At 46.0% G+C, this 26,932-nt stretch overlaps 1 protein-coding gene across 2 annotated transcripts in view; it reads left to right on the top strand.

Annotated features, from left to right (window-relative positions):
- PLA2G7 (phospholipase A2 group VII) overlaps positions 1–26,932 on the top strand; it is a 41,680-nt gene that overhangs the window by 2,351 nt on the left and 12,397 nt on the right. Inside the window, exons 2-5 of one of the 2 annotated variants that reach the window (XM_019799428.2) lie at positions 13,776–13,945; positions 19,755–19,896; positions 25,186–25,307; positions 25,755–25,902. In XM_019799428.2, the coding sequence (XP_019654987.1) occupies positions 19,788–19,896; positions 25,186–25,307; positions 25,755–25,902 (379 nt within the window). In that variant the 5' untranslated portion in view covers positions 13,776–13,945; positions 19,755–19,787. The remainder of the gene's footprint in view (positions 1–13,775; positions 13,946–19,754; positions 19,897–25,185; positions 25,308–25,754; positions 25,903–26,932) is intronic. The other variant, XM_002919004.4, reaches the window with a different exon arrangement.

Raw genomic sequence — 26,932 nt, 5'->3', positions numbered from 1 at the left:
TCTGCTATGAGCCTGCTTCTTCCTCTCCTACTCCCCCTGCTTGTGTTCCCTCTCTCACTGGCTGTCTCTGTCTCTGTCGAATAAATAAATAAAATCTTAAAAACAACAACAACTTAGCAGTTGAGGACAAAGAGAAAGCCTGCTATTAAGAATCAATACTGATTGGATTAAATGGGTCAGTTGATTCCTAGAACAAGTTTTGTTTGTTCCTTCATTGACTTCAAGAGATATTTATTTTATTTATTTCTTTTTAAAGATTTTATTTATTTATTTGACAGAGAGAGAGACAGCCAGCGAGAGAGGGAACACAAGCAGGGGGAGCGGGAGAGGAAGAAGCAGGCTCCCAGCGGAGGAGCCTGACGTGGGGCTCGATCTCATAACGCTGGGATCACGCCCTGAGCTGAAGGCAGATGCCCAACTGCTGTGCCACCCAGGCGCCCCTCAAGAGATATTTATTGAGCACCTACTGTGTGCCTGGCACTGAGTACAGAGCAGTGAGTAAGACAGATATGGTCTCCGTCCTTATGGAGTTCACATTCTAGAACTGAGGGACGAGCAAGGTAAATTCACTACTACACGCTTTGGAGAGAAGGAAACAGTGCAGTGGTAGAGTACTGTGGCGTGTGTGTGTGTGTGAGAGAGAGAGAGAGTGAGCAAGAAAGACAGCAAGAAGGGGAAGGAGCAGAGGGAGAGGAGCAAGCGGACTCTACACTGAGCCGTGGAGTCCGACATGGGCTCCGTCCCACGACCCCAAGATCATGACCTGAGCCCAAACCAAGAGTCAGACGCTTTAACCAACTGAGCCACCCAGGTGCCTCCTTAGATTGGGTTTTAAGGAGAGATTTTTCTCTTTTTCCCTCTCTCTCTCTCTTTCTTTTTAAGATTTTGTTTATTTGAGAGAGAGAGAGAGCGCGCCAGAGTGGGGAGGAGGGCAGAGGGAGAAGGAGAAGCAGACTCCATGCTGAGCAGGGACCCCAATGCGGGGCTCCATCCCAGGACCCTGGGATCATGACCTGAGCCGAAGGCAGCTGCTTAACCCACTGAGCCACCCAGGCGCCCCCGAAGGCGAGATTTTTCTGAGAGATGACCTTGAGGTGAGCCCCCAGAGTACTGACAGATTGTTCTGGCGCAGGGACCCACAATCACACAGTCCTGACAACAAGCTGAGTGTGTTCCAGGCGTGGCTGGAGGGGTGAGGTTGAGGGCCAGGGGCCGGGTCATGCAGGTAGGCTGAGTCGGCCATCTGGACTTCAAGTGCAGTGGGTGGCCAAAAGCAGAGGCGGAACGTGATAGATTCAGGTTGTTTCAGAGGTTCCTGTGGGGGCCGTGTGAAGAGCGGATCACAGGAGGAGAAGGGCAGCGAGGAGGCCCGCTGCAGGGTTATTATGGTGACCCAGCCGACCGTGGTAGCAGTAGGTGGACGGAAGCTGTTTCGGGTGGTAGAGTGGGAAGTTCTCTGAGGCTTCTCTCTCACATTTCTCATCTACCTAGCGACGATGACATTGCTACACCTGGTCCGCTTCTCTCGTAAAAATAAGCTAGTGATCACGTTCCTAAGGGTAACGTAAGACTTTGTTACTATTATTTCCTAGTAGTGTGTGACTTCGAATTTCCTGTGCTTCAATTTCAAAGATTTTATAATAAATGTAATTCTTTGACTTATTTTGTTCTTTACAATAAACTGTGTTTCTTGTCTATAAAAACTATTTCGATCTGTTCAGAAGGTTGAAAAATCTGAACTAAGAGTTACCCACAAAACACACTATCCTAGAATGGAGTGAAACTAATGCTACCGTACTGGCTGGCTTACTCTGGGGAGTTCGGGGTGGTGAGGGAGAACCCCGAGTAGAATATTTGAGTCTGGAAACTGGAATAAAAATTCAAAAGAAAGTTAGCAGGTTTGCCGTTGCCTGGACGTGGCTGTGTGCAGATATCTGAGTGCAAATATCTGTTGGTAATTGAAAATCTATGCGAGCCAGCAGAATTTCTGGAGAGGGCTGTGAACCAGAGTTGAACAGGACTGTTTCCCTTAGTGAAGCATTCTCTCTCACAGGGGACTCTTGAACTTTCCCTGGTTGATCACTGACGAAATTTTAAAGGGCTAGGGATGAGTTTTGAAGTTGTTTACCAACGAGGGTAGGGATGACCTTCTCAGGGACAGGACAACAAACTGCCACAATGAGGCAACCCTATTTCTCTTTCCTGCCTCATTTTGACGTGCCGCTTACTAGGAGGAGGTGTGTCGGTGTGGAAGAAAACAGACGTCCTTCCTCATTTACACGGTGTGCAGTGGAGGACTCTGCTGTTGGTGACCTGACGGGCTCCCGGTTATCTTCACTTGCCAGACCCCGTGCATGACCTATCAGCCAGGGCATCTGATTTCGGCTTCAAGTGGCCCGTCTGATGATTCAAACTGCATATAAAATATGACAGAGATTGTGGGGTCTGGGTAGTCCCTTAGGGTTGAGAGTGGTTGGGGCGTCTTTAAAGGAGAGGTCATCATTTCTCCTAGAGGTGCCTAATTATTCTGTTTGATTTATGCAATGTTTTGAAATGTTTTTTTTTTTAAAGATTTTATTTATTTATTTGACAGAGAGAGACAGCCAGCGAGAGAGGGAACACAAGCAGGGGGAGTGGGAGAGGAAGAAGCAGGCTCCCAGCAGAGGAGCCTGATGTGGGGCTCGATCCCAGAACGCTGGGATCACGCCCTGAGCCGAAGGCAGATGCTTAACGACTGAGCCACCCAAGCACCCCGTAATGTTTTGAAATGTTGAATTAGCAGCTATCCTTTAAAAATCAGATTTTACATGGAAATATGATTTTCCAGCTTTTCTTGAAAAAAAAAAAACCTAGTGTTATGGAGCTCTCACCCTACACACACACACACACACACACACACACGTATGCACACGTATGCACACGTGCGCTCGCGCACACACACACACTGCATGCCAGCATCAACTGGAACAGGGTGGTGGTGTTCCTTTTTGTATGGGCTCCTTTGCCACAGTCCCCACCACTGTTTTGTCTGTCACTCCTGTCTGTTTAGCTCTTTGAGTTGCCTGGCTGGCCCTCACAGCCTTCTGATCTTACACCTCGGATTTAGGGCTATCTAGTCCTGCCTGTCCTTCCCCCTTCTACCCGTATCCAGTGCAGGAGTCCCCTTCTCAGGATCCTTGCTGGGAGTCCCCAGACCGGCACTTCAGCTGCTCCTTTGCTAGAAGGATAATTGTCGAAAAGCTCCTGCTACAGAGTCCTTCAGTCTGGGTTCACGTTCGTGCCCTTTTTCTGTAGAACAGCAGTGGTCATGTGCCCTCCAGGTCTTCCCCAGAGCCACCACTCCTGCTTCCTTGAGCCCCTCCTCCTATGACTTTGTCGCCTTGTTCCCTCATCAGTCTGGTTATTGTTTAGCGGTTGTTCTTTTGAATAAACTTTCAGTTGTGAAAGCCTGTAAACAACCCAACCAGTTCAGTGAGATGTGGTTTCACTGGTGTGGAATATAGGGCTATGCTTCCAGGATGGTAGCAAACTGCCCAGCGGTCTTAGGTCACTTTTAACATTTATGGCCTTAAAGCTATAAAGGACACCACATATTTGGAAACCGGATGCAGATGAGTTTCCATTTCCAAAATGGGTGTAGAGTCGATTAATTTTATTTTATTTGCAGCGGTTAAGGACTTAACACTTGCCAGTGTCTGTTTCATTCAGTTACTCCCACAATAGGGAACTGCTTCTTATATTGCTTTTTTGACCCTCTTTTCTTCGGTTGTGAAATGATTACACAAGAGTTGTATCGACTGTGCCTGAGATAAGAGGCTTTACACGCTTTTGCAGAAGTCACTTGAGAGTCTGACATTTGAGATAACGTGCAGGTGAAGTTTTGATTCTCTTAGCTAATACCTACCATATTAGAGAAAATAATATGAATAGGTAGGTACTGTCTTTTCTCTTTCCAAGTTTTAGTATTAGCAAGTATGAGGCAACTTTTTGCTGATACTTTTTAAAAGGAGCCCTATATCTTAGAAGAAGATGGAACCTTGGAGTCGGGCTATACCCATGCTTCCATTCCCCCCTCCCTGCCCCCCTGCGCCCCTGTCAGGGGGCCAGTTAGTGATACTGGAACCCTGCTCATGACAGAACACTCTCCCCACACTGTAACGTACACATCACAACAGCCTGATTATTAAAAAGTTCTTCCTTGTATTGACCAGGCATCCGCCTCCTTAATGCCAGTTTCAGAATGAAATAAATATTTCTTCCTTATTAAAGGAGGATATAGTTTCTCCAGTCTCCCTTTAGACCAGGGTCCCTCAGCCTCAGCATTACTGACCTTTTGGGCCAGATGTTTATGTTGTGGTGTCTGTCTTATGTACTGGATGTCTCGTAGCATCCCTGGCCTTTGCCCCCCAGATGCCAGAGCTGTCCCCTCCCAGATGTGACAACCGAAAATGTCTCCAGACATTACCAAATGTCTTCTGGGTGCCCCAGTTGAGATTCGCTGCTCTAGGGTGAAGTTTAGTGTATTTCAGAATGAAGTAAATCCTGTTTCCTTATCAAAGAAGGCATAGTTGCTGAAAGACACTGCTTGTAGAAAAATGCATGAGGTCATTTCCCTCTTATTATGAACAACAAGTTTTCACTAGATCTGGAACAGGGGAAGGAATGGGTATGTAAAGTTACAGAGATTTGGACTTTCAAAGTTACATCTTTCCATAATTTTTGAATATTTAAAGAATGAATATGCAACACTAATATACAAGAACAGCAAGCTATACTGCAACAACAACAACAAAAGTAATATATTGCTTAGAATTCGGGGCTGGAAAATTGACAGCTTCCTGCCTTCATCCTATTGTAAAATATCCAAAGTGTTCTCTGCTTTCACTCTGTAACTTTATATGCTCTCTTAGTTTTCTATTGCTGTTGTAATGATGTATTACAAATTTCTTGGTTGATTTTTTTTTAAGATTTATTTGTTTATTTTAGAGAGAGTGGTGGGAGGGGCCAAGGGAGAGGGAGAGAGAGAATCCTCAAGCCAACTCCCTGCTGAGCTCGGAGCCCAGTTCCGGGCTTGATCCCAGAACCCTGGGATCATGTCTGAAATCAAGAGTTGGATGCCTAAACGCCCCCTAATCCAGGCACCTCACAGATTTATTGGTTTAAAGCAGCACAACTTTATCATGTTACAGTTCCGTAGGTCGGACGCCTAATACAACCTCACTGGGTTAAATCCTGGGAGCACCAGAAAGAATGCCCCGGGACACAGTTTCTATAAAGGGCCCAGCGTCTTTTAATTTTTTTATTTTTATTTCTTATTTTTTAGTAATCTCGACACCCAATGCAGGGCTCAGACTCACAATCCCGAGATCAAGAGTCACATGCTTTGGCGGCTGAGCCACCCAGGTGCCCCACAAAGTGCCCAGTGTCTTCTCAGCATCCATGGGCCACTTGAGATAGCAGGGGGTGGCAAACCCTGAGAAATGTCCAGCTTCACGGCCAGGAACATGACTTGTCCACATGTCTCAGGGCTAAGGGGTGTTAGCTCTCCAAATATGATGGAGGAAGTGTATGCCACCACTTATGCTGTGAATTTGTACACCGAGCAATTTTAATAATGGTGATGGTGACATNCGTCCCCCACCCCGACGGACCTGTTGGTTTGGTGTAGGTGGTCTCTGGCCACCTCACACAGGCACAGGTGCATGCTGGCGATGGGATGAAGGAACCACAGGCCGGGAGCATCACTGGGATCCGGCTCTTCATCTTGTCAGGCACACCCACGCCCACAGCAGTGGCCACCCTGCCTGTGCATTGCAGGACTCCACGAGGCATTCAGAGAGCCTGGGGGGGGAGGGCGCTGAGCTGCCAGGGACTCTAATGTCCTCTGCACCGAACCCCAGGCTCTTGGCCATAGCTTGGCCCTGATTGACCTGAGGACCACTCAGGATGACGCCCAGGCTCGCGTCACAGGACCATCTGCGGCCACCCTCCCTCTTCCACTTTTAAAGACCCTTGTGATTACATCGGGCACCCCGGATAATCCAGGATAATCTGTTTTCAGGTCATCTGATTAGCCACCATAAGTCCACCTGTAACCTTGATTCGCCTTTGCCATGTAATGTTCTGGGGATTCGATGTGGAGATTTGGGGAGGGGGGAGTGTCATGGTGCTGCCGGCCATATCCTCCCATTCCAAAAGTTCATTAGAAAGAATTTGAGGAACAGAGTCCTGGTACTTGTGAAAGAGCTATTTCTTTTGTCTCTACCAAGAACAGAAGAAGTGTAAGGCACAGGCCCCCATCTCTTGCCAGGATTGGGATTGACACAGATTTACTCATCAGCTCTTGACAAATTCTGGACTCAGGAGTGGACATTTTGCCTACTATCTTGGTTTGTCTTTTGTTTCAAAAAGGGAAATGATGCTTGATGAGAATTTACTAGTGACAGAGGAACAGAGGGTTAGCAGAGGTCATGGTATTATATAGAGATCTCAGCTGAGATTTGAAGAGCAAGTAGGAAACTGTGGCTTGAGGGAAAGACATTAAGTACACAGAAGAAAAGACAGTATCAACTTTTTTATAAAGTAATCTCTACCCCCAGTGTGGGGCTTGAACTCCCGACCCTGAGATTGAGTCACATGCTCTACTGACTGAGGCCAGCCAGGCGCCCCCAGAAGGTATCAACTTTTAAATGGACTGGAACAGAATGTGTTCTCTGAGCACTCTTTAAAGGTCTTGTTGATCTGCCAGGATGTTATTTTATCTAGTGGTCAAGGAGTCGAGGGTAAAGGAAATGCTCTTCAGGTTTTATTAGTTGGAAGAGTATTGATTTTTTTTAAGTAAATATTCTCTCTTGGAAAAGAGGAAAGTAGAAGGAAGGATTAAAAATTACCTTCCAGGGGCGCCTGGGTGGCACAGCGGTTAAGCGTCTGCCTTCGGCTCAGGGCGTGATCCCGGCGTTGTGGGATCGAGCCCCACATCAGGCTCCTCCGCTATGAGCCTGCTTCTTCCTCTCCCACTCCCCCTGCTTGTGTTCCCTCTCTCGCTGGCTGTCTCTATCTCTATCGAATAAATAAATAAAATCTTTAAAAAAAAAATTACCTTCCATTTCTAAGTACAGACTCTTCAAAGAGGGTCAACTTTGTAAATATTTGTTATTTCTTTTATATATTTTGGGTCTTCTTGTTCTTATTGCCTGCCACATACACAGTCCTTCTTCTTGTTCGCCTTTTATGTTTCTGAGACCATGGATAATCCTCTTTATTCTCTACATGATATTTTACTTAATATTAAACATAAATACTCTTCATGATCATACAAACTCCACTAAATATTCTTTTTTAAATTATTTACAACTAGTAAGGCAATATGTTTGGTAGTAAAAGAAAATGTGGAAACATTATGGGAATACCACCATAATTCCATCACCCTTATTATATTAATAGTCTTTTAGGGTGAATTTTTACACAGAAAAATTTTATAATCTTTTTTCAATTAGAATTGCATGTAAACTGTTTCCCAAGTCATAACGAAGTGTTTTGTAAATATCATGTTAATAACTGAATAAAATCCGTGGATGATATTCCCTTGTTGTTTGAGGTTCTGTAGGCTTTCCCTGTGTGTATGTGTGTGCTGCTTCTCATAAATAGGATTGGAACGAACACCAATAATGCATTATATTTTTAGGGTTTTTCTTCCCTGTGAATATGATTTTTTTGTGTGTACTGATCCTAGATCAAAGGATATGGGCAATTTAAGGCTTGCCCGATTGCCTTCCAAGAATCAGGGTACCTATTTATAACCGCACTAGAACTGCCGACTATGCTTTGGTAAATTTCAGAGAAAGAATTCATAAGTCCTGTGTTTCCCAGCTTTTTGTTTACCAGTTATTGCTCTATCTGGCCAGGTACATCTCCCTCCATGAAAAGGTCCTATTGGCTGGTGGTGTCAGTAATGAACCTTCAAACATTATGATCAGTAACGTTGCCGTACAAAATGTGTCGTCACCTTGGATTCTCCAGCTGTAAATGTCCAAAGTTAATATTATATTTTTCCGGGCCCTAGTTTGCAAAAGTAAATTCAGTTCTAGCTAACTTGAATCCTGCGGTTGAGAAAAACGTCCTTTTCTGTAGAAAGAGAACCATGGGAGTTAACAGACTTCCTATGAATTATCCCTCTGTGTTTCGATTCAGAGGCCTCCCTTCATCATCCTCTCAGTCATCTCAATGGCCATCCGAAGTTAAAAGAAGGCAGGGTCCGAGAAAGCCAGGGACTTGCAGCGGTTGAGAGTAGTCCTTTGTTCAGAAAAGCAGGAAGCACTGTTTTCATTTTAGTAATATGGGAAATGTTTGGCCATATTGATCTAAAATGTGTCTTACTTCCATAGAGGATTGGCGTTCGCTTATAATAAAATCGCGTGAAACAGCGAAACAGCTTTACCTAAGAAATCAAGCTAGAGACCTGGGTTCGAAACCACACGAATGTGTTGTGAAAGTACATAGGACTGTGAGACATTTGAAAAGGTGAAGGGTAGTGGACCTTTTCCAGGAGCAGCTTCAACTATTTGGGGAAAGAAGATGGACAAGATGTTTCAGTGTTAAGTGTTAAGAAGTGACACGTAAATTAACCGTCACATAAGGGTGTGAAGTGAGAGCGGTTTTGGGGTGCTGAGGAGGCACTGGGGGAAGTTACCATCAAGATCAGGTCCCCTTGACTGAGGAGGAATGAGGCCGGAGCCTGGGACTGAGAGCTGGTCGTGGAGAGGAGAGGGTGAGCCATGGTCTGGAATTAAATCAAAGGCAGAGAGGAAGCCTTCAGCGGGAGTGTCCCTGGTGTTTCTGTGCTCCTTGGAGAAGAAGCTTTTACACCTTCAGTTGCAGGGAGTGGGAGGGCAGCGTGAAGGAGAGTGCATCCACTTAAGGAGCAAAGTGGGGAGAGGTGAGCTAAGGGGTAAGGAAATCACTGGGACGCAGGTAGGCTGAAGTGTGGTCTGGGGCGCAGCTGTGTTCTGTGGCTGTGCCGAGGCTCTAGCCCCCTGTACTTGACATCCTCTGAAACTGCAGATGCACACACAACACGCACATCCACACGTCACTGGGCTGCGGACACGTGCGGCATTCAGCAGGGCCGAAGTCATGCTTCTATGGGCGCAGGGCATGTTTGCTGGGCACCTGCTAGGACAAAGGCCCGTGCTGCTGGACGCGGCGGGAAGTGTCACTCCCTGTGAGACACACGTCCACTCGGATGTACGGCTTGTAAGGGTCTCTGTGCTCTGGCCCCCCACTCTTGCCTCCGACCTCCCAACATCTCCTACAGCTCGCTGATTGCCAGGCTGCATCACAACACGGCCTTCGCGTACGGCCTCGTCTGGGAGAAATGCCTTCCTTCTCCCCATCAGCTCAGGTCAGTCTGCTAAGGATCCTTCCCCTGCAAGCGTCAGCTCCTGCGTGACCTCTGCTGGGAGGGCTTTCCATGCCTTTGAGCACCATGCACCGCCAGGAATCGAAAATCCCTGGCTGTCTCCGTGCCTCCTCAGCACTGAGCCAGAGCAGGGTGGAGACCTTCGAAGCTACCAGGCTGCAAACGCCACCGTGTCCCCGTCCTCCGCATGCCGTTCGAGAGAAAGACGATGCTAAGCCAAAAGGACATAAAACCCATGTATATATTTAGAGCGATTCACTTACAGATTTTTTGATTGAAATATTCTAAATGCATTTATCAAGACTGAAATTTCCTCCTAGCTTTGGAGTCCTTGCTGTACTGTCTCGACCACACAGAGGCTGTAGGATGCTTATCGTAGGAGCCAGCCATACACTTGGCACTCAGGGGTGCTGGTGCTGGGCACACAGATGGTGCTGCATAAATGTTTGAATGGATGGGTGGGTCAGCGGATGGCCTGGTGCCCAGGCTGTCGTGGTAGGAGACATCGCGGGGAAAAGTACACACCATGATGGAGGACCAAGGATATGGGAGAGGGGCAGGGGCTTCCGGCTGAGGAAACCATCCAGGGCATCACGGCAGAAGATACCCAGCTAGATTATAGGGAGGATATGATGAAAGGCAAGTGTGTAAACCTAAACCCGTACGTAAAACAAACCCGACGTACGCCGTTGGGTCAGCCTACCTGCTTAGTTAGCAAGGGGGCTCCTGGTTACAGTCATTTCTCCTGAAATGGATGCTTTTCAACTCTGTTCTGAGCATGTGGTTTTGTCCCATTTCCTAGATAAGGTAGCCCTCTTCCCGCCTGTACCCCTTGTTCCTTATGCAGCCCAGTGGTTCCCCACCAGGGGCAGCCCCACCCCCCAGGGGACAGTTGGCGATGTCTGGAGACATCTGTGTTTGTCACAAGCCCAGGGGGGAGGATGCTGCTCCTGGCCTCGGGTGCCTGGGGTCCAGGGATGCTGCTAACTCTCGAGGACAGTTCCCACGAGAAAGAATGACTGGTCCCACGTGTCAGTGGTGCAGAGAATAGGAACGCGGTGGTGAGGGAGCCCGCACTGTGCTGCCTGGGCCACTGGGCAGGGGACACCCCCAACTTTCAGGTCACAGGCTCTTTTCTCTCTCAGAATGTAGTCTCTCGAGTCTAATATATTTTGCTCCCGATGGAACTAAGCTGGTTCCCGGTGAAGAAGGGGAAAAGGACACACACGGAGAGTGCCGGCCTGTCCCCTCACCTCGTCAACCTTCCGACACAAGTAGTGTTCGCTCCTCTTCATCAGCTGGGGGATTTAGGGTTCGGATGTGCAATGACTGGCCGAGCTCATCCTTCTGATTACAGGCTTGGGCCTTTCCTCTTGCCCTTGTCCAGAGCTTGACGGGACCCCATGTTCTCCACAAGAGCCCAGGTGCACCTGCCGTCCAGGGTTGGCCTCACTGCTGCTGCAAACCTGATGACCTAGTGACCGGGGGGCAGGGTATTTTGATCCCAGCGTGACCACTGATTTGCCGTGTGGGCCAGGCCAGTTTTTCCCCCTTGGGGGCCTCAGCTTCCCTGTAGGTAAAACAAGGGATTAGATTTGTTAGTGTCTCATGGTTTCACCAGAACTGGAGTAGTTTATGTTCATCTGTTTTTATTATTATTATTTCATGTTTTTTTAGAGAGAAAGAGTAGGAGGGGCAGTGGGAGGGAGAGAGAGGGAGAATCTGAAGCAGACTCCATGCTGAGCACAGAGCCCTATGCGGGGCTCGACCTCAGGACCCAGAGATTATGACCTGAGCAGAACCAAGACATGGACACTTAACAGACTGGGCCACCCAGGCACCCTTTTTTATCTTTATCTGGAGCACAAAACCAGGCATCTTTGAAGCATAAATTCTCTTTTGTTTGTCATCCTACACCTCAAACCTCCCTCTTCTCCCCATCCCCTGACACTCTGAAACTCTCTTAAAAGCCTGGCACGATGCCTGGCTAATGGGTAGTAATTTGAAATTGTAATAACCGCAAAGCACTGATTATTTTTTTCGGAAAAAATACCTACACCAGACTTTCTTTTTTTTTTTTTTAAGATTTTATTTATTTATTTGAGAAAGAGAGTGAAAGAGAGAGAGAGCACGAGGAAGGCGAGGGGCAGAGGGAGAAGCAGACTCCCTGCTGAGCAGGGAGCCTGACTGGACTCAGAGCCCCATCCCAGGACCTCGGGATCAGACCGGCGCCAAAGGCAGACGTTTGACCTACTGAGCCACCCAGGTGCCCCCCCCAGACTTTCAAAATGAAATGAAGCACACCTTTCTCCTAAAATTACTGCTCCAAAACAAAGCCTCAAATTAGTATTATCTCTGACTTGGGCCAAAAATCTCTAAGGGTCCAGCTTCTTTCTGACAGGAAGCTATTTGTTTACATTTTGGTGCTCAAGTAAAGAGCTAGGGTTTTGGGTTTTTCTTTTATTTTTCTTCCACTCAAGCAGTGCATGTTGCTTTTTGACAAATTAGCAAAGTACATGTTATAAAGAAAACCAGAACGACCTATAATCCTGCCTCTTAAATATAACCACTGAAAACATTCTAGCTTTATATTCATCTAGACTTTTTTTTTCCTACTTGTGTATAAACACACACCTTTAAATGAAAATGAGAGCATATTATACTGATAGTTTCTATCCAGATACCTCACAGGGCTGGGCTTGTTGATCAAGCCTCCAAAACCTACCAGTCATTGGAGTCAGTAAATCACTCCAAGCCTCAGTGTTGCTAACTGTAAAATGGGGGTAATAGCACCTGCCTAACTCTTCTCATTGTAAGGACCAGCGATTACATTACGTACATAGCCAGACAGCGTTGGCACATAGTAGGTGCTCAGTGACAGTCGTTGATACCTCATTTCACCTTTTTAAATTTCTTAACTAAATCAGGAATCAGGTTTTGGATTCAGAGGGTCTGAGTTGCAGTCAAAATGCTTCTTTGTTTTTCTTTAGGAGTTTCTGCTAGTATTCAAGCAGACAAAAACCAAAGCCAACAAGTTGAGACACTGGAAAACCAATCCCTGAGTCTCTTCTCAGATGCCTGTGATATGCTAAGCAGGAACGTTGGTCGATGCTTCCAGAAGCATGCTTCATCAAGTCTCCCTCCGGGTCCAGGGTGTTCTCACTACAGCTTTTTGTAGAACATCACTAGTTTAATTTTAAAAGGGCTTCTTGCCCAGAATTGCCCATTCACTGTTAAACCTCCTGAAAGAGGACTGGCTTCTATTGTCCCAAGCATAGAGAAAAAAAAATGGTTTCAAAAAAGGAACACATTTCCCGTTTTTGTTTTTAATGATGAGAAGAGGTTGCATCTCCAGAATAGAACTGTTTGCATCCCTTAAATATTATCTATTACCCAGCTCTCTCAGACTACAGAAGTTACATGGCAAACTGTGCTCTGAATAATTCAGACGCCTAGTTTACAGACTTTCTCTCCTTCGCAGCAGTGCTGAATGGAAGCTTGGCTGCCAGAGGATGCTGGGGTAGCCAGAGTGGATTACTGCCCCCAGGATCAGACTTGAAGGACTTTGAAAGGCCTTTTTTTCTCCAAAGCACTTCTTCCCCAAAGTATATGATTCTTTCCTTTAGAGTAAATTTTCAGGGGCTTTGATAGGATGTCCCCAGGAGACCTTGGCTAAAAGAAAGGGCTGTTATTTGGAAGTTGATGAGGAAACCAGAACCTCTTAGCAGCTTGTTAGACTAGGGAGCTGTTACCTTGAAAAGTCAGGTAAAGAGTTGAAGGGAGGAACATTTCCTAAGTCTTAAGAAGCAGGTGGTAGAGAACAAGAGGTACCCTGGCCTTATGAGGGCCCTTGCAGGCTGCAGAGGGAAGAAGGCCAATGAATACAAAGTTCCCCCAAGAAATATAGGAGAAATGCTAGTTACAGTGTTTAGGGGTTGTTAGAGCCCTTGATGAAACTATAAGATCTATTTGGCAAACCACCAGTGGACAAAGGGGATGATGATCAAGGATGCCTTCCTGTTCCCATCTCACGGTCTTGATTGATGCACTAGCTTTTATTCCTTTAATATTTATTAAGTAACTACTTACTTAGGGGCAAGGCATGCTGGTAGCAATGCAAAATGAGAATGCTAACATTTGCATTTAGCTATATGCAAAAACACTGTTTTACATATATTCATCATTTAACCTTGTGCTGTCATTATCCTCAGCCCCATTTTACAGATGAGGAAATAAGGCACAGAATGATTCCTTAGTTTGCGGGGGGTCACACTACTAGCATCAAGGTAAGGATTCAGACCCAGGGAGTTGGTTTCTAGGCGATGACACCCAAGTAATTGACCCCTACCCATTTCAGTGTCTGGAAAAGTCACCCCTGGTGTGAAATCATCTGGGCATGTGTTTCTGGGCTACCTGGTAGCCCACGCCAAAAAGAAGATAGGATCCTTCCTTCTCATTCAAGAAGTATTTCCTACGGCTTGCTGTCTACTGGGCCCTTTGTTGAGATAACCTAACAATAACACAACAGTAAGTGACCCGTGAGACCGATCCCTGCCCTGGAGTTGCTCACAGGGTTCCGGGTGAAGCAATTCTGTCCACAGAGCCTCGTAGCAGCGGCTGCCAGGTGCCCACACGGAGACCTGTACGGCTGCGAGGGCGGAGGGGGCGGACTTCTGTGTGGCTGGTGGCTCCGTGGCCGGACTCTGCCCAGACACAGGAGCCTCTGCTCGCTGAGGAGGGAAGCGCCTTCCTCTTTGCTGCCCTTGAGGAGCCAGGCCCAGAGGAGGCCTCCTTTCTTGACTGTAGGGAAACCTTGGTGATGACTGCCCACTGCTTTGGACCCAGCTGTCTTGCCACCAGCGGGGGACAGTCTTGGCCCAGCTTTCCCCCCCACGGAGCACACAGCCTGAGGCAGCCGTGGAGGGCAGTGCCTTCTGTGGCGCTGGGAAGGTGGAGGAAGGAGAGCGAGCCCATTTGGGTCCTTCTGTCACTCGGTACGCTGGGCTCAAAGGAAGAAGACCTGCCCTCCAGTCCTGCCCGCAGATGGTGACCGTGTGACTTCAGGCTGGAGCTGCAGCCTGTCTTTCACTGATCTTCTTCCCCCAAAATGAAAAATGCAGGGTGCTAATATCTGCTTCTCGGTTATGTCCACTGCACCTTTATTCCCGTGACATTTTGTAAGGAGTCTGTTACAGCGTTCATCACAATCGTCTGAAAGTCTCTCAGCCCACTGGAATTTTGAAGATAAAAATCACATTTATTTAAAAACCTTTATTTATTTATTTATTTATTTATTTATTTATTTATTTATTTATTATGTTATATTAGTCACCATACAGTACATCCTTGGTTTTCAATGTAGTGTTCCATGATTCATTGTTTGCGTATAACACCCAGTACTCATTGCAACATGTGCCCTCCTTAATACCCATCATCGGGCTAGCCCATCCCCCCTTCTCCCTCCCCTCTAAAACCCTCAATTTGTTTCCCAGAGTCCATAGTCTCTCGCGGTTCATTCCCCCCTCTGTTTACCCCCCCTTCATTTTTCCCTTCCTTCTCCTAACGATCTCCCTGCTATTCCTTATGTTCCACAGATGAGTGAAACCGTATGATAATTGTCTTTCTCTGCTTGACTTATTTCACTTAGCATAATCTCCTCTAGTCCCATCCATGTTGCTGCAAAATGTTGGGTAATCATATTTCTGATGGCTGAGTAATATTACATTGTATATATCCATTCATCTTCTTTATCCATTCATCTGTTGAAGGGTGTCTCAGCTCCTTCTACAGTTTGGCTATTGTGGACAATGCTGCTATGAACATTGGGGTGCATATGGCCCTTCTTTTCACTACATCTGTATCTTTGGGGTAAATACCTGATAGTGCAATTGCTGGGTCATAGGGTAGCTCTATTTTTAATTTCTTAAGGAGCCTCCACACTGTTTTCCAAAGTGGCTGTACGAACTTGCATTCCCACCAGCAGTGTAAGAGGGATCCCCTTTCTCCACATCCTCTCCAACGTTTGTTGTTTCTTGCCTTGTCAATTTTTGCGATTCTAACTAGTGTAAGGTGGTATCTCAATGTGGTTTTGATTTGCATTTCCCTGATGACTAATGACAGTTGAACATTTTTTCATGTGTCTGTTAGCCATTCATATGTCTTCTGCACAGCAAAGGAAACAGTCAACAAAACAAAGAGGCAACCCACGGAATGGGAAAAGATATTTGCAAATGACACTACAGATAAAAGATCCAAGATCTATAAAGAACTTCTCAAACTCCATACCCAAGAAACAAATAATCACATAAAAAAAAATGGGCAGAAGCTATGAACAGACACTTTTCCAATGAAGACATACGAATGACTAAAAACCTTTTTTAAAAAAAATTTTAGAAATCTTTTGATCCCACGCATAGACTGACACATTGCCATTCAGAAAATTGAGTACATGAATACATGAACGAGTGAATGAATGAATAAGGCAGCCAATCATATAATTACTTAGAGGATTACCACTTTGAGGATGAGATCAGACAGCACATGTGATAGCCTGGTGAGAACCTCTAAACAAATAGTAAACTCTCTGGGCACCCGGGAGGCTTAGTCGGTAGAGCGTGTGACTCTTGATCTCGGGTTCGTGAGTTTGAGCCCCACGTTGGGAATAGAGTTTACTTAAATAAAAATATAAAAAATAAATAAATAAATACATAAATACATAAATAAATACATAAATAAAAATAATAAACAAATAGTACTCTTTTCGTTCTATTGCAGCAGTTTCCAAATAGTACATTCTGGGCATGGCTGTGTGGGGATCCCTCAGGAGCTAAAGTGCAGATGCCCAGACATGCCTGAAGATTCTGAGTCAGTAGGTCTGGGGTGGGACTCAGGAATCAGTCAATATGCTTTTTTTTTTTTTTTTTTAAGAGTACGTGAGCATGAGCTGGGGTGGGAGGTGGGGGCGCAAAGGGAGAGAGAGAGAATCTTAAGCAGGCTCTGCACCCAGCTTGGAGCTGAACTGGGCCTTGATCTCAAGGCCCTGAGATCACAACCTGAGCCAAAATCAAAAGTGGGACGCTTAACCAACTGAGCCACCCAGGCGCCCCAGGCAGTATGTCCAAAGGTTCCCCCAGAGCCATTATAGCTTGCATGAGCTCAGGGTTGGAACTCCAGTGCACATTTCACCTGGCCTTAAATCGGCCCTGCTTCACTCTGAGGACGGCAGGTCATGGCAGTGGCATAAGTCTCGTAGGAAGCCTGGGGAGGGCCGAGCACCCCAGTCCTGCTTGGAGGACTTGCCGAAGCCCTTCCCACAACTGGCTTCTCTAACTCTTCCTGAGGTTGTTACACGATGGATGTCCCAAACACCAAGGAACTGTGGGCAAACTAACTTTCTTTGGGTTAATGTGGTGTTCCCAAAAAATCCCTGTTGCCGTCCCTGTGTGTTTCACTTTGCCTTCCTTTTTCCTCATCTTCGTCCCCCGTGATTTTCCAAATGGCCAAATGACACTCCTCCTATTCAGTCATGGGCTGTAAGCACCACGGGTGGAATTTTCTCAAGCCCTCTGCTCAGGTCCCTGTAAATGCTTTCTGTGCATGATGCTATTTGATGACAAACCCCGTTGTGACTGTCCAACAGCAGGGGAGTGCTGGAGGCTGGTGAGTACGCTGCCTGACTCAGGTCAGCTGCTCCTGTTGCTGCTTTGGGAACCTCAGGAGCTGTTTCTCTGCATTCAGACACAGCACTCTGCGGATTCCAAGGGTTCTGGTGTGTTGTTCCAAATACAAATCAGGGCAAGAACAATGAGACCGGCGCTCATCTCTTCAGAGAACAATTTATATTAAGTCATCTTTTCAATCCAGGAAGCTCCTGAACACGTTAGCATCCGTAAAAGAACCGTTGTGCTCATTAACTTTAGATTATCATTTGAGGGTGAAGAGAAATGGTGCTACGCAAAGTTGGTGTGTCGTCGTTAAAAGCAGGGACTCAGAGAGTCTGGGTTCAAGCCCCGTCTCCAGTCCTTACTAGCTGTGTGATAAGGACAAGTCAGTTAAATTCTCCTTGCCTCGGGGGCGCCTGGGTGGCACAGCAGTTAAGTGTCTGCCTTCGGCTCAGGGCGTGATCCCAGCGTTATGGGATCGAGTCCCATGTCAGGCTCCTCCTCTATGAGCCTGCTTCTCCCTCTCCCACTCCCCCTGCTTGTGTTCCCTCTCTCGCTGGCTGTCTCTATCTCTGTCAAATAAATAAAAAATCTTTAAAAACAAATTTTAAGAAAAAAAATTCTCCTTGCCTCGATTTCCTCATCAATACAATAGGGATAATTAAATCTCCCTAACAGATTTTGTAGTGATGACTGAAGAAGGTAACATGTGCCAGAAACCGAAAAATGCTGAGCACGTATTAAGCCTTCAAATGTTGGCAACATTGTTATTTATGTAGTGAACAAACTTAAAAAAATTATTTATTTATTTATTTATTGAGAGAAAGTGAGGGAGCAAGAACAAGGGGAGGGGCAAAGGGAGAAGGAGAGAATCTCAAGCCGACTCCATGCTGAGGGCAGAGCCAGATGTGGGGCTTGATCTCACGACCCTGAGATCACGACCTGAGCCAAAACCAAACGTTGGGTGCTTAGTGACTGAGCCACCCAGGGGCCCCACGGAACAAACTTTTTTGAGCAATTCCTAAGTGCCGTTTTAAAATAAATAGACAAATTACAGTGCCGTGTACTCATATGAAAAGACTCTAAACATACTATCAGATTTAAAGTGTAACTTGAAATACTGCAAACGAATTTTAAAACTATATATTTTATATACGTATATTTATACGTACACATGTGTATGTGTGTATGTGTGTGTATGTGTGTGTATGTATGTGTCTTTGTGTGCGTGTGTGTATGTGTGCGTATGTGTGTGTATGTATGTGTGTATGTGTGTGTATGTGTGTGCATGTGTGTATGCGTGTGTATGCGTGTATGTGTGTGTATGCATGTGTATGTGTATGTGTATTTGTGTGTATGTGTGTGCCTGTGTGTGTGTATGTGTGTATGTGTGTGCGCGTGTATGTGTGTGCGTGTGTGTGCGTATGTGTGTGTATGTGTGTGCGTGTGTATGTGTGTGTATGTGTGTGTATGTGTGAGTGTATGTGTGTATGTGTGTGTGTGTGTATGTGTATGTGTGTGTGTGAGTGTGTGTATGTGTGTATGTATTCATACATGCAGGTATGTACTCAAGCATAGAACTGCATCTGGAAAAAATCCCTTGGCAAATTACTATCAGTGAAGAGACAATTCAGTCTTTTGAAGGGAGAAATTCTGAAGGGGGAAGGCGATGCACCAATGCAAGATAGTTTTTGCTAATAAGATGTTAGCATAAAATAATGAATCATGGAACATTGCATCAAAAACTGGGGATGCACTGTATGGTGACTAATGTAACAAAATAAAAATTATTTTAAAAAAAGATGTAATCATAGCCCCCAACTGTAATATCATTTCTTGTTATCATGAGTCTAATATGCTGTTTGTAGGACTACAAATATTCATTCATGAATTCTGTAAACATTCATGCAACACCACCTCATGCAAGGCCCTCTGTTAGGCAGTGGGAATGGTACGTAAGACCCGACCTCTGCCTGTGGGAAGGTTTCAGTGTAGGAAGATTTCAGAGATCACCAAAAATAAAATGTCATCAGCACCAAAACAGTCACAGCTGTAGCAATATAATCATCTTATAATTGTGATGGAAACATTAGCCAGAACTTATGGACTGTTCACTCCTGCACTAGGCATGCTGTGGATGGTATTATGATTGTGATTTGTGACTGTTATAATTGTTACATTTTGACGCTATTCTTTTTTTAAGGATTTATTTATTTATTTCGGGGAGGGGGCAGAGGGAGAGAGACTCCAGCAGACGCCGTGCTGAGCACAGAGCCCGATGCAGGGCTTGATCTCACGACCCTGAGATGCCAACCCAAGCTGAAACCAAGAGTTGGCTGCTTAACCGACTGTGCCATTCAGGCGCCCCTTGATGCTATTCTTTATGACCAAACCAGACTGCTACAGAGTTAGAGAATGAGTGAGCAGAGCCCTGCTATGACTGCTAGAAGTGTTATTTCCATGCTCTACAATCCCAGCATTACCAAGGATTTTGCCGCTCCGATGCCTTTCAAAAGCCCAGCTCAGACAATGCATGTTCCGTCCTTTCCAGGTGCCTTCTTCCCTTAATAATTCGTAAAGTCGTGTTGCTAGTACCTTAATCGCACTGATTTGTCAGCCTATTTAAGTCCTCTTTATTGCATGTTTTTTTTTTCTTTTAATAACCTGCCTTGAAGAAGGTGACGCTGAAACCACTCTCAGCTTGCAAGATGTTGCCACCCAAACTGCATGCGCTTTTCTGCCTCTGCAGCTGCCTTGCACTGGTCCATCCTATTGACTGGCAAGACCTCAATCCTGTTGCCCATATTAGATCATCAGGTAAGAGGGCTATTTGTTCTAGGCTTGAGCAGCCGACTCGTTGCCAGACTCCACTGGCCCCAGAGCAGGTGTACGTGGGGACATCTCACCAAGTTTTATTACCAAGAGGCTCATGGAGACCTTGTGTTCTCCTGGGGTAGGGGACAGGGCCTCAGTTTCCCCTCATTCCAACCGAAACTGAAGAAGCTCCTGTCATCTTCAACATCATGACTTCAGGACAGAATCAGGGTGAGGCATTTTCAGACACACTGGATGCTCAGCTCTCAACCACTGTGGAGAACTTCCTCAACCCGGCCCCTTGTCTTTCTCGCCGCCATGACCTGCTCCCACGCAGGTGCAGTGACACAACCCCGCTGGAGTTCCCTCAGAGGCAACCGCAAAACCTGCTCCCACACAGGGGCAGGACAGGCAGTTGTCTTGATCAACAGGTGTGGTCCTGGTTAGTACTGGAAGGAGATTGGGAACATGGCAAGGTAGGGTCTTGGGGTCCAGAGGGAAACGGTGTTTTCTCTGTCATCACTAGGAGAGGTAGGCACAACCTGAAGAACTCCCGGTGAGAACAGACGTGCATCTCTTGCTCTTTCTTACCTTGTGGTGGGAGGAAAGCAGAGGAGGGGAAGTTTAGTCAAGCCCAGAAGAGGTGGCCAGAGTGAGGCAGCCATCTCTAGACAAGTACGTCTGCCATCACTAAGAAGGACCTTTGCTGCAAAGAGATGGCTTCTGGAGCGTTGCGAATGCCTGCAAATCGCAGAGCGTTGTGATGCGTAATCTTCTCCTTCCAGCTCCCCGTCAGGTGGACCGTGTGGGTGGCTTCTGCATGGTGTCATTCTGCCTGTGGCCACACAGCTGGTCACTCTGGACTAGCTGTTCAGGTTTGATGGGTGACTCCTCCTTGTAACAATTACAAAAGAGCTTTCATAACCCTGCGCCTGATAAATATTGCCCTGCTTCATAGTTAGGGAAGTAAAGGCATCCGTGGAAAGGACTATGTGTTGTACCTACATTTGCACAGGAAATGGCATAATATCTCACAGGCGCACTCATTCAACAACACTTACCCGGAAGCTGAGGCCCTCGTGACTGAGACTGTGAGCTTGTGGACAAGCCTCACAGAGCTTCCAGCCTAGTTAAAAATTAAGTTTCCCATTACCGTATTTTCCAAGGATTGGAAACAAGTAGCATCTCACATGATGAGCAGATTATCAGCGAGGACACACTGACATCATGCACTTCTTATTGGTCAAGGGTGCAAATTTCAAGCATGTTTTATATCCCCCTCATGTTTGAAAATCATTGGAAAGCTGGCATTGGACTGGCAGGAACTTGGGGAAAGAGACACTGCTTTATTCCTTTTTGGAGCCCCAGCCTTGAGCCCAGCGCCCCATTCTCAGTACTCAGGAATGAATGCAAAAGTATTTTGTAAATTATTAGAAATCATGTATTAAATAAAGGATTAAAGTAATAGGTGATTATTTATATTCTTCTAACCAAATGAATATATAGAAAGCATGGTTACGTAGGTCAAGTATGGGCTAGAGATGTCCTTTTTGTGAGTGGAGGTTGTAAAGCTGTACAAGATGTCATGTTCCTAGCATGTATACAATCCGTCTCAAAACCCAAGGATGAATACCAGGAATACTTGACAACTGAACACCACCGGAAACGTGTAACAAGATTCATAGCACTCAAGAGGTTCCAGTGCTCCTCTTAAATGAAAGTTGAAGAAGAATAGGACGTGACATGTCTAAGTTCTGAACCACAAACTGTATCCTCTAGACGGTGGCCATTCGACCTGACAAGCCTCCTCTTGCCTCATCCTTCATGATGAGCCCTGATCTAACAGATGGTTCGAGAACCGGAAATCCAGGACCATGACTGGACTAGCTGCAGGCCAATGAAACTTTCCTACAACCGCTCTGGCACTGGACAGCCGCGGGGCTCTGAAGACCTACACCCCAACCCGGGGCAGCTCCAGGCTTCCTGAGGGGTCAAGTGTCTTGGAATAGGCAGCCCTATAGCCTCACCTTGACCTGTGGCTCCTGAATGCTGAGTGAGGAGGCTCTGCGGTAGGGCAGGTTTTCGAGAACCAGGGTACTCCCAGGTGATTGAGCAAGGTTCCCAGAGCCTATGTGGAACTGAGATCTCACAAGAGAAACCCTGTGTGACTCGGAACCCTCCCACGGCTCTAGAACTGAACTCCTACTTCCAGAGGCAGTACCGCCAAGGCAGCTGTGGTCTCTCTGGGGCTCCTCCTCAAACTCTGTGAGCCAGAGTCCTCCCCCTCAAACCGGCTACCGTCACATCATGGCTGATGTGGGGGGCGGCACAGCAGAACACGGCTGCTCCCCAAGGAGGGAAAGCCAGGTCTGATGTCTCCCTATTGACGGGTGTCTCCCGGTTACACTGCAAAGCATGGCTTGGTAGACAATCTTAAATGGGAAAGAAGGAGCCTTTCTAAGTAGACCTGAAAATGTTAGCCTTATGGGTGAAGTTTTTTTTTGTTTTTTTTTTTTTTTTTTTGTTTTTTTTTTTTTTTTTTTTTTTTTTTTTTTTTTGTTTTTTTTTTTTTTACTGTCTGAGGAAACACCTTGGATTTTGAATCTGCCCAAAGGGAAAATGGTATGGTCTAGTTTACATCTACTAACACTCCTCTAAGGGCTTAAATTTGGGGTAGCCAGAGTTAACTAACTCTAGGTAAGGGACACGTAGCATCGGCTGTCTGCTGATTATGTGTTGTGTTCCGTGCTGGGCACTTGACTCCCATTATCACTTCCTTCTTGCAGCTGTCCTGCGGGTGGGCAAGTGCTTTTTGCCTCACTTCACAAATGAGGATAAGAGAGGGGAGTAAATGGCCTAGGCGGGAGCCTCATAGCATCAGAGGTCTAGCTGGAATGCGGAATAGACCACCTGGCTCTAATACCCCAGGTCCATTCATCTCCTCCCTTCCTTGGAACTCCCTGCTTGCCTTTGGACTGTGAATTGTGTGTCAGACTAGGCACTCTGGTACCTTTGCCTAGTGCTTTCTAAACTTTAATAGGCACAGCTTTTCTGAGTCAGTAGAATTGGGCTAAGGCTGAAGATCGTGCATTCCCGAGCTCCCAGCGGACACCAGTGATGCTGATCCGTGGACTGGCTTTGAGTCGCAAGCCTGATGTATTGAAGGGCTCGTCACTGGCAGGTCTTCACACATGAGTCACCTACATGAAAGATGGGCTTCTTATAACTCAAAACCTTTCTGGGTGATGCCCTATGATATCGATGTAATTTCCATATCTGACATAGCTCCAAGTGTCTCAGTGGCAGAGGCAGAATGGGATGGAAAGCTTGAAGGAGTCTGTCTAGTGGAGAAATAGACTCTCACAGTCCAATAGAAGAAAACAAGTAGGCAAGCTGAATCAAGAAAAGTGAGAGTCCGGATATAGTGATATTGGGACTCACCACCGTACAAGTAAATATGGACTTGCGTGGGGTGTAGAAAGGAGGAGAACGGATACAACTGCAGGTATGTTGAAGAGTTTTAGCACCAAAGAGGGAGAAACAGTTTCAAGAGTGGGTGGGAAAAAGGATATATACCATAAAGCATTTCATGCAAATGAGAGCCCAGTGGCAATGAACAGCTTAGCTCGGCTCACTTTCACAAATATTTATGGAGCACCAACTGTGTGCCAGCATTAAGATCTGAGGATGTATACAGCTCTTAAGAAATAGCCTCGTGTGGGAGACAAAGTATGCAAACACCTCACTTTAATATATAGGATAAGAAGAATGATAAAAATATATACAGGGAACTGATTTAATACTGAGATGAAATGATTAAGTCTGGGGAGTGCGGGAAGGCTTCTGAGAAGACCTGACATCCGATCAAGATGTTGAAAGTTGAACAGGAGTTTGCCATTGGGATTTCAAACACAGGAAATAGAATTTATTAAGGTGCAGAGGCGGCAAATGGCTCAGTGTGTAGCTCTGCTGGGCCTGTGGGAGGTGGGTAACTTCAAGGAAAAAGCAAAAGAGTACAAGGCAGGGGACCTTCAGACCGCTTTCTTACGGTGCCCAGGAACTTGAGATGTGACGTGTGCTCCTGCGAACTCTGTACATTTCAACCCTGGAGCGCTGGAAGGATAGGCCACATCTGTGCCTCCAGCTGCAGTGGACATAGCGTAGGAAGGCGTGTGTAGATTTACATACGGCCCTACGAACTGCCTTCCAAAAAGTTTCCAATATATTCCCCCTTCAGAAGTACCCACTTGGTGGGGCGCCTGGGTGGCACAGCAGTTAAGCGTCTGCCTTCGGCTCAGGGCGTGATCTCGGCATTATGGGATCGAGCCCCACATCAGGCTCCTCTGCTATGAGCCTGCTTCTTCCTCTCCCACTCCCCCTGCTTGTGTTCCCTCTCGCTGGCTGTCTCTATCTCTGTCGAATAAATAAATAAAATCTTTAAAAAAAAAAAAAAAAAGAAGTACCCACTTGGTGATAGGCAGCCATTGAAAAATTACCAGAAGCATTGCCTGGTGAAATTTGTGCTTCAAATCACTCCAAGCATTGTGTAAAGGATGCATTTGAAGGGGTCAAGATCCAAGATGAATAGGACAGTTAGGAGAGAGGACAGCTCTCTGGTCAAGAGACCGTGAATGTGTAAATACACAGCTGAGCTAGGGGACCAGGGCTATACTGGAGAGAGAATTCTAAGCTAAAAACAAATGTTAGAAATTGAGATCTAGTTGGATGTAGGGGGTTGATGAGAAGGAGGTAGGGGGCTGATTCCTGAGTTTCTGGCTTGGGATGCACGAGATAGGAAATGCTGGAGTTGCAGGCTGTGTGGTTAAAGGATGAGGAGGAAGAGTTGGGAGATGGCCATTCAGTCTTACTTTGGACCATTGGCCTTAATGTTCCTAACGGGAAGGACAGCGGGTGGAGGCACCCAACAGGAAGTTGTAAGCCCAAATCCGAAATGTGAGGTAAGGTTCCTGTTTGGGAAAAACCAGACTGGGGAAGCGGTCTTTGACGTGATCTGGATCAGAGTGGAAGCTAAGGGCAAGGCTCTAAGTGTTAGGAGGTGATAGCCTTAAGCACCTTAGGGGAAGGGCTATGTCCACCTCTATCTTTATTGCCACACAATACTTTGCTTCCACTGGGCCCTCAATAATTATTTGTGTATTGTACTATTTGGGTAAAGAAATGAAGGAGGCCAGAAACTAAGAGATGTAACTTGATTGCCTTGGAATTTCTTTTTGCATAATAAAGTCGGGAGTGTAATGAATGGCAGTGAGATAATATTTACCTTTTTTTCAGCATGGGCCAATAAACTACAAGCTCTGATGGCTGCTGCAAGTGTGGGCCAGTCTAAAATTCCCAAAGGAAATGGACCTTATTCTGTCGGTTGTACAGATTTGATGTTTGATTATACAAAGAAGGTAACGCTTTGATTAATACCGCTTATCCTTATATTCGAGTACTGACTGTGACTATTGCCCACTAGAAGGCTTTGAAACTGGCCCTTGCCCTGACCTGAGAATGACTCATTTTGCCATTTGTCTTGTCTAGGAAGCCTTTCGCTGGTTAAGTCATCCCCCAACTTGTTGTTGTCATGGGACTAATTTACCTATAAACTCTCTTTATTTTCCCCTTCCTAAATGGTTGAAACCAGCCTGCTCATACTTTCTTTTCACTCCGAAGGCATATTGTTCTATTTTGCTTCTCTGTCTACTGTTTTTAATCACCACAGCAGCTTAAAAACTTTTCTCTCGACCTCTCTGTGAACAACAGAGGTATCTGGGTCTCCACTAATTAAGTATGCAAAATAGCCATCGGAACAGAACGGAGAAGCAACCTCACTAAAAGTACATTCCTTTCCTCTACAGGGCACTTTCTTGCGTTTGTATTATCCTTCCCAAGAGGACGAGCACCACTCTGACACCCTTTGGATCCCCAACAAAGAATATTTTTTTGGTCTTAGTAAATATCTTGGAACGCACTGGCTTATGGGCAAAATATTGAGCTTGTTTTTTGGTAAGATTTCCGTTGATCCTGCTTTGTAGGCTCTAGAATATATGAAAACCTTGAAAACGCAAAAGTTTCAGGCGAGGATCAAAGTAGATTTTTTTCTCCAGTCTAAACCTCTTAAGATGACAAAGTCTTTCTTAAAAGCCCAGGTGACTATCCGAGAATCAAGGGTTCTCATTTTGTTTGTCCTGCATATATTGGGGTAGGTGGAGGGACAGAAAGTGTCAGACTTTCCGACTGGCTGTAATATCTGTGTCTGGCTGGTCTTTAATGTTCCCGCTTACATACTGTGGGGAAGCAATAATCCGGTGAGTAAGTAGCAGGCTGGCTGAGGTACCCAGTGCCCTGGATGCTCTGTAGGGAAGTGAAAGCTAATTCCTCACCTATGGTAAGCAAGGAGACTACTCTCCTTCCCCTCGCCCACCCGCAAGGAACCAGCTCCTCTCACCAACACCATCTTCTGTGCGTTGATGGCTTCGTTTGTCTACAGATCACTAATATGTTATCTGTTTGATCAGACAGTACTGTGGGGCCAGTGTTAACCAGATCTTCAAACCTCTCTCTCAGAACTACCTACAACAGCATTTATTTTAAACGTCTCCTTGGAGTTTTCTTAAAAACCACTTTATAACAGAAATGATGGAAATAGAACTACAGGTCTTTATGGTGCTGAATAAGTTATAAATCGCTTCCAGAGTGATCATCCCATCCGATCTTCATGACTGCATCTCTGTTTTATAAATGAGAAAATGGAACCCAAGTGACTGAAGATAGTAACGACAACAGCGATTGAGAAGTGAAGGAAGGCAACATCTTCCGTATTTTGAGCCCCTTACTGTGTCACGAGATGGGTGCTTTGCATATAGTCCCTACTTAGACAACATTCTCACAAAAGCCCTGGAAGATACCATTTGCTCCGTTTTACAAAAAGGGGAATCTGAAACTCAAGAGAGTTCTTGTAACTTGCTCAAGGTCAATAGTAGGTGACAGAGCTGCGTCCAAAACCACATCTGAGTATGAAGTCCATGGTCTGTTT

The sequence above is a fragment of the Ailuropoda melanoleuca genome, chromosome 19, assembly GCF_002007445.2.
Source record: "Ailuropoda melanoleuca isolate Jingjing chromosome 19, ASM200744v2, whole genome shotgun sequence".
In the NCBI taxonomy this organism is placed as follows: Eukaryota; Metazoa; Chordata; class Mammalia; order Carnivora; family Ursidae; genus Ailuropoda; species Ailuropoda melanoleuca.
This window is presented reverse-complemented; position numbering and strand designations above follow the sequence as displayed.